Here is an 8,305-nt window from a genome sequence, read left to right on the forward strand (position 1 = left end):
ATCCTGGGGTGCTCCCTGACACTGGGTGCCTTGGGTGGGTGAGGAGGAGTGGGGGACTCTTGTGGGAAGCGTGTGGGCATGTAGGATGTGCCTTTGCACAAGGGATTTACATTTGCACGAGGGACACTTTGCATAGAAGGAGGGTGGGGGGGTTCACAAGGGAATTTCAACCAGGCCAACCGCAAGGTCCTGCAGGTGGGTGGGGGCAACGCCAAGCCCAAAGCCAGGCTGGGCAGAGAAGGGCCAGAGAGCAGCCCTGAGGAGAAGGACTTGGGGTGCTGGTGGGTGAGAAGCTCCACACGCCCCTCAACGTGCGCTGGAGCCCAGAAACCCCCCACCCCTGGGCTGCATCCCCAGCAGCGTGGGCAGCAGGGCCAGGGGGGGATTCTGCCCCTCTGCTCCGCTCTGGGGAGACACCCCCCAGTGCTGCCTCCAGCTCTGGGGCCACCACCAGCAGAAGGACATGGAGCTGTTGGAGCGGGGCCAGAGGAGGCCCCGGAGATGCTGGGAGGGCTGGAGCCCCTCTGCTGGGAGGGGGGGCTGAGAGAGTTGGGGGGGTTCAGCCTGGAGAAGAGAAGGCTCCGGGGAGACCTTGGAGCCCCTTCCAGTCCCTCAAGGGGCTCCAGGAGAGATGGGGAGGGACTCTGGATGAGGGAGGGGAGCCCTAGGAGGAGGGGGAAGGGTTTGACCCTGCAAGAGGGGAGATGGAGCTGAGCTGTGGGGAAGAACTTGTTTGGTGTGAGGGTGGTGAGAGCCTGGCCCAGGTTGGCCCGAGAAGCTGTGGCTGCCCCATCCCTGGAGGGGTTCAAGGGCAGGTTGGTGGGGGCTTGGATCAACCTGGTGTGGTGGGAGGTGTCCCTGCCCAAGGCAGGGGGTGGCACTGGGGGGGCTTTAAGGTCCCTTCCACCCCAAACCATTCTATGAGCCTAGGATTCTTTGATTTCCACAGGGGAAGTGTGTCTGCACAAGGGAAGGGCATCCTGTGCCCCAGAGATGTCGGGGTTCAGCAAGTGCCCTGGCACACAGGACGGGTGCTCGGAGCCGGCACATGGGCATTAGTCAGCACCAGGATGGCTCTGACTCACTGCTTAATGGATGCGGGCTGGCACGGCACGGCACAGCGGGCAACTGGCCATGGGCCACCATGGGCACCGGCTGGAGTTGAGGGGACTGGGCACCCCAGGGCTGCAGGTGGCTCTGTGGGGTCACCAGCAGCAGGTGAATTAGGGGAGCAGCCCATGGACACCCCATCCCTGGTCTTGGACACCCTGGTGAGCTCGGGACACCCATGGGTGCTCAGCCCACAGCGTGGTTCGGGTCTGGGTTGAAGGATGGCGACATAAAACTCCTCCCCAGGGGCAAGGCTGGCTGAGGTCCTGCTCTTCGGGGACAACATCTTGGGGACATGGGGACCTTATTCCTCCCTTTGCCGGCAGCTGCCAGCCCTGCACCGTCCCTGCCATCCTCATCCATCCTCGTCCATCCTCATCCAGCCTCATCCATCCTCGTCCATCCTCATCCATCCTCGTCCATCCTCATCCATCCCCGCCGGCGCGGGCTGATGGCGGGCACAGCGCTGCCGTCTGTGTCCCTCCACCCTTTCCTCTTCCCGGCCCTTTGTCCTCCAGGGAGAAAAAAGGGGAAAAAAAATGAACTGAGGAGGGAGAGGAGAGGGGAGGGGAGAGACAGCCGGGCAGAGACCTGGCCAGCTCAGTGCATCTCCCTCTGCCCCGACACTTCCTCCAGTGCAGCTGCTGCAAAGCTGTAATTAAAAGCCCGACATGCGTCCTGTCGGCTTAATTAAGGGCTTAACGGGCTAAGAGGGAGATTTGCCAGCAGGGAAGCCACAACTCCAGAGCCGAAACCTCTGGCTGGTACCAGCGGTGCCCCCTCAGCCGCCGAGGCAGAGCGCCGGGGAGGGGATGATGTATGGATGCTATAAGATAAAAAGCACATGGAGCTGCTCCAGCCACCACAGCTTCCCTGCGAGCGGAGGATGAATCGCTGGAGGCTGCTCGAGCTGAGCAGGAGGAGGCTGGGCAAGGTGTGATGGGGTGCAGGACCATGCCATGGGGTGCAAGGCCATGTGGTGGGGTGCAGGACCTTGTGGTGGGGTGCAGGATGGTACCATAGGGTGTGGGACCATGTGGTGGGATGCAGGACCATGCAGTGGGGTGCAGGATCATAGAATAGGTTGCAAGACCACGTGGTGGGGTGCAGGATCATGCCATGGGGTGCAAGGCCATGTGGTGGGGTGCAGGACCTTGTGGTGGGTTGCAGGACCATGCCATGGGGTGTGGGACAGCATGGTGGGGTACAGGACCATGCAGTGGGGTGCAGGACCATAGAACCTTGTGGTGGGGTGCAGGACTGTACCGTGGGGTGTGGGACCACGTGGTGGGATGCAGGACCATGCAGTGGGGTGCAGGATCATAGAATAGGTTGCAAGACCACGTGGTGGGGTGCAGGATCATGCCATGGGATGCCTGACCTTGTGGTGGGGTGCAGGACCCTGTGGTGGGCTGCAGGACCATGCAGCAGGGTGTGCAAACCCACAGTGGGGTACAGGAGCGTGCGGTGGGGTACAGGACCCTACAGTTTGTTGTAGGACCATACAACATGCTCAGGACCAGCCGTTGCCCAGCAGAGCCTGGGAGTTGCTGCCCTGAGGGCACAAGGGATGATATTTCTCCAGGAATGGAGGAGAGTGAGCTGGTGCTGCCGACCAGCACATGGCCCTGGCAGGGAGACAGCCCGGGGGAAGGAGATGCCACCTTGGCCAAGGTCCCACCAGCCAGGATCCCACCCCTTCACCCTCCCCATTAATTTTCCCTCCCTAGTAATCACCTCGGGCAGCATCATCCCTCCCAGTCTCCCCAGGCAGCTGCTGCCATCGCTGCTCGGGGACCCCCAGGGCCAGATGCAGAACAGGATCACTGGGATCCTGCTTCCATCACCTCCCTGCCTGGACACGGTATCACCTGCTGTGGGGACACTGGGCATCTTCATGGTCCTGCTGGGCATCGTGGTGCTGGGTACCGCCTGGCCGGGGCATCCTGGCACTGGGTACTGCTGGGTCCTGGCATCACGGCACCGGGTACCAGCAGGTCCTGGCACTGGGTACCACCAGCCCCTGGTGCTGGTGGTCCCACCACCCATCATTGTGCCAGGCCACCCCGGGGCAGCAGCTCACAGCATCCTGGAGAGATGGAACTGTAGAGAGGTGGGGGTTGGCCTCTTCTCCCAAGGGAATCATGACAGGAGCAGAGGAAATGGTCTGAAGTTGGGGCAGGGGAGGTTTAGATTAGATATTGGGGAGAATTCCTTTCCTGAGAGAGTGGTCAGGCACTGGAACAGCCTGCCCAGGGAGGTGGTGGAGTCACCATCCCTGGAGGGATTTAAGAAACGTGTAGATGTGGCACTTCAGGGCATGCTCTAATGTCTGGGATTGTTGGGTTGTGTCTGTGGGTGGGTGTGGTGTGGGTGTTTTTTTGTTTGGTTGGTTGCTTTTTTGTTGTTGGTTGGTTTGTTGGGGTTTTTTTTGTGTGGTTGGACTCGGATGATCTCAAAGGTCCCTTCCAACCATGAAGACTCTGTGATTCTGGATGTCACTGCACCTGAGGCCACTGTGCCAGCGTGGCAGGGCTGGTTGCCCGTGTCTCCTGGTGAGCATCACCTGTGTGCCAACGGCGGGATGGGGGCAGAGCCCGGCCTGGCACAGCCATGTCCTGAAGGCACAGCTCATTGCAGGGCGATTCCTTGGGGGGTGTGTACGGAGGGGAAAGGGCTGCGGGGACACCACGAGGGAGGTGTGGAAGCCATTTCTCAACAGTCTTCCTGCTCGGCCAAGGGTTTCATGTGGGGATCTGACTTCAGCGTTGGCTGGAGAGAAGAAAAGCCACTCGGTGACCTGCCCGGTGCCAGCACACAGCCGTGTCACGGACACACAGGCACTGTAACGTGGGGTTTGGTGCATTTGGGACTGTTTAGTATGAGGAAGTAGGAGGCTGAGGGGAGACCTCATCACTCTCTACAACTACTTGAAAGGACACTGTAGAGAGGTTGGTGCTGGTCTCTTCTCACAGGTAATTAACAATAGAACGAGAGGGAACGGCTTCAAGCTCCAACAGGGCAGGTTTAGACTGAACATTAGGAAGGAATTTTTCACCCAAAGAGTGGTCGGGCATTGGAACAGGCTGCCCAGGGAGGGGGTGGAGTCCCCATCCCTGGCTGTGTTTAAGGGCCGTTTAGATGCAGTGCTGAGGGACATGGTGTAGGGGAGGACTTTGTAGAGTAGGGGAGATGGTTGGACTCGATGATCCCAAGGGTCTTTTCCAACCTAGACGATTCTATGAGTCTATGATTTATTCCTCTTCCTGCTGCTGTCACTGAGGGCACGGCCTGGAGGGGGGCTTCCTGCCGCTGTCACTGAGGGCACGGCCTGGAGGGGGGGGGGTCAAGGGTGGCTTCCCCCTCCCGTGGTGGCTCTGGGGCTGAGCACAGCTCTGCCAGAACCATTTGCTCCCCTCTCACGTGCTGCTTCCAAAACCCCCAATCCCACCCTGTGCTACCACACTCTTTCCTGGGAGGCTGCACTTCCCATGGCTCTTTTTTTTATGCCGTTAATGAGTAGTTTAAGAAAGTCCTTGACTGAGGTTTCTGGGAGCTGTCTCCCCACTCGGTCTCTCGGGAAGTGGCATCACTGCCACCCTTAGCATCCCGGGCTGCATCCACTCGGAGGGCTGCTAACAACAGCCTCATTTCATTTTTTCCCAGTTTTTCATGAAGAAAACTTTATGAAAGCAGAAGTCTCACCTCCTCCCCCGGAGGGGCTATTTTCCCCCTTGAGAACCCAAATTAAACAGGGCTCCCAAACGAAATGGGGCTCTAAAAACCTTTCTGGTTCTCCTTTCCCTCCCCTCCTGCACCAGGTGCCCGGAGCTTTGCCCGGCGTTTCCCCCAGTGCCAGCTGTGATTTGCTCCGAAATATTCCCAGTGTGGGAAGGGCCAGGGCTGTGCCAGGCAGTGGTTCCCAAATTCCCCCCGGTGGGTTATGGCGGTGCCCTCCCCGGGGTTCCCGGCGGGCGCTGGGAGCTGGCAGCCGGCGCGGCGGCAGGGATAACCTTGGGGCTGGGTACGGGGCAGCCATCCCTCTTCTTCCATCAAGCGTTCATTTAAGAAACATTTCACTAAATACCCAGCTGACAGCAAGGGCCCCGGGAGATTGATGCCTCCGGCGTCTCCGAGGGCTCGGTGCCAGCGGGTGACTTTAAAATGACACGGCGGCCACCCTGGGCCACTCCCGTCCCCTTCCCTGTGAGCAATGTTGTCTCCTGGAGGACACTGTGGCGCTGCCCCCACCCCAACGTCCTCACGCTGCCCCATGGGATTGTCCTGGGGAATTTGGGGGCACCCAGCCCAGGTTTGCACCATCCCAGCCCCATCTCTGGATGGTTTCCTCATCCCTGAGAGCTTTCCTATCCCTGTGAGGGGTCCCCATCCCTATCCCATCCCCATTCCCATGCCATCCACATCCTTTTCCATCCCATCCTATCCCCATCCCTTCTGCTCCCCACCCCTGTGAGGGATCCCCATCCCATCTCCATCCTCATCTTCATCCCCATCCTCATCTCCATCCCTATCCCCATCTCCATCCCTTCTGGTCCCCACCCCTGTGAGGGATCCCCATCCTCATCCCCATCCCCATCCTCATCCAATCCCCATCCCATCTCTATCTCCATCCTCATCTTCATCCCCATCCTCATCCCCATCCCTATCCCCATCTCCATCCCCATCCCATCCCATCTTCAACCCCATCCCCATCCTCGTCCCCATCCCTGTCCCCATCCCCATTCCACCTCCATCCTTATCCTCGTCCATCCCCATCGTCACATCCCGCCCTCATCTCCATCCCTATCCCCATCTCCATCCCCATCCCATTTTCAACCCCATCCCTATCCCATCCCCATCCTCGTCCCCATCCCATCTCCAACCCTGTCCCCATCCCCATTCCACCTCCATCCTTATCTTCGTCCATCCCATCTCCATCCCCATCCTCATCCCCGTCATCCCATCCTCATCTCCATCCCTATCCCATCCCCATCCTCATCCCCATCCCGTCTCCAACCCTGTCCCCATCCCCATTCCACCTCCATCCTTATCTTCGTCCATCCCATCTCCATCCCCATCCTCATCCCCATCTCCATCCTCATCATCATCCATCTCCATCCCATCCCTGCCACGTTCCCTCTCTCTTCCCCAGGGACAATTGGGAATTTCAGGTGGGGGACGTGGCAGAGCCTAGACTTGCCCGGAGAAATGGAATTGGCAGGACACACTCTGGGTGGGGACAAGACCCCCCAGAGGAGTCTCTGCTGGGCAGGGGGATGGCGGGGAGTGAGGAAGGCACCTCAGCCCTGCTTGGGGAGGCTGAGGAAGAAGGCTCAGTAATAAACGGGGACAAGAAGATTAAATTAAAGATAACCCAGCCCCACCTCTGTGCCAGCGGGGCTTTATCCCTTTTAATTTCCCTCCCCCCCATCTTCCTGAGAGAAATAAAGACGATGATGTTGGGATGCGAACCCGGGAGCAAACACTCCTGAGAGTAAGATCCTCACAAAGCTGCAAATAAGATGCAAAACCACCAGGCCTGGATTGCGCTTCTCCTGCCTCGTTAGCGGGATCAGCTAATGAGGGTACCGCCCGTGAGTGCCAGGAAGATGTAGCCACCATGGGAGGGGTGAAGGGAGAGAAGGAGAGGTGGCATTGACCTGCTGGCCCCAGCCCCTGGTACAATAAAAGGAGAATAAAATAAGGGAGGAATTATGAAAAGGAACATTTGCAACATCCCAGTGGTGCGGGAAATGTGTAAATCACCCAGCTGTGGCTGGGATTTTAAGCTGAAATCCCAGGGGTTTGGGGATGCTGCTGCTTCCATCCCATCGTCACAGTGCACAGCGATGGACTGAGATCCAAGGAAACTAATTCAGAGCTTCTTGGCCCCAAAATAAGGGAGGAAATTGAAGCAAAGGGGCTGCGGGACAGAGCGGTGGGTGATGGCATGGACTGTCCCGGAGTAAGGTCCCAGCCTTCATCCCGTGAGGAAGAGGGTGGGGCGGTTGAGCGGGATGGGGGTGTCCAGTCGGGCTCAGGGGAAACACTGAAACCGCTCTGCTGATGATCCCTAATGAGCAAAAAACCAATCAGGACTTCAAATGCCATTAAGCTGCTGTTTAATTCTCACATTTCCCCTGTGGCCCCCCTGTTTGCACCCTCCGTCCCCAGGGGTGAGGCAGCGGGGGGGCCGGGGGGGCTGCGTGTCCCCCTCCGCGGGGAAGGGTCCTCCCACAGGTCCCCGCTGCCGCCGAGATCTCCTGGGGCGGGGGAGGGGGATTGTGAGGAAAAGCCCAGAAATCTGCCATATTATTCCTGCCAGGGTTTGGGAGGTGAGAAATTAATGAGTTTCCACCCCGGGGCCTCCGGTGGGCAAACGGAGAATTAATTGGGAGGGCGACTTCATTAACATGGAGGAGGAAATTGATCCTAAGAAAAAAGGAGGTGATTTTCAATTAGGTTGTTTTGCCTTTTTTGGGTTTCTTTCTCCCCAAAAGTCCCTTATTATTATCATCACCCTCCCCCTCAGGGCCGTGCCGTGAGCTCAGCCGCAGTATTAGACACTGGAGACTCCCCGTGTGCCCCAACACCATCCCGAGCCTCGGGGGAGGATGAAAAGGCCACCTCAGAGCCGTGACATCCCGGGAGGAAGGATGCTGCCCCGGGAGCCTCGGGGATTTGATTATCCCTGAAATTCCCCAGCTCGGGAGCGTGAACGGGGTTGCTTTTCCGCTGCCGGAGAAGGAAATTTCTCCCGGCTAAAAAATAGCTGAAAGGGGACCCCAGCTGGTTAGAACCAAGGGTGGCTGCACCCACAGCGCTGCCGGGGGGCGGCTGGGGAAGGGCGAGGGGTTTTGGGGAGCCCCGGCGCGGGGGCCCGGCTGGAGGTGGATGTTTGGAGCCACCAAATCCCCGTCTGTCCCCAAAATCCCGGCAGCCTTGAGCTGAATGAGGCAACGGCGGAGGCTGAGCACGTGGCCAGGGGGTCCCAGGGGGGGTGGGGGGGTTAATGAAGGGGTTGGAGTGGGAGGAACCCGATTCCAAAATTTTAGGGGTTCTTGTGAGACCCCCAACGCCAGGAGCACATCTGGAGCCTGCCCAGCTGTGCCTCAGTTTCCCCACCGCTCCCGAGCATCCTCAGTGCTGGGGTGGGCACCAGAGCGGGACCAACCGTCCCCTTTTCTCTTCTCCC

At 59.0% G+C, this 8,305-nt stretch overlaps 1 protein-coding gene across 1 annotated transcript in view; it reads left to right on the plus strand.

The window, feature by feature from the left end:
• Positions 1–2,920: 2,920 nt before the first annotated feature.
• Positions 2,921–8,305, plus strand: part of CABP7 (calcium binding protein 7) — a 15,048-nt gene continuing 9,663 nt past the window's right edge. The window contains exon 1 of the mRNA XM_014936164.1: positions 2,921–3,035. Coding sequence (XP_014791650.1) covers positions 2,921–3,035 — 115 coding nt within the window. The remainder of the gene's footprint in view (positions 3,036–8,305) is intronic.

This window comes from Calidris pugnax, unplaced genomic scaffold, assembly GCF_001431845.1.
Source record: "Calidris pugnax isolate Ruff unplaced genomic scaffold, ASM143184v1 scaffold7, whole genome shotgun sequence".
Classification (NCBI taxonomy): Eukaryota; Metazoa; Chordata; class Aves; order Charadriiformes; family Scolopacidae; genus Calidris; species Calidris pugnax.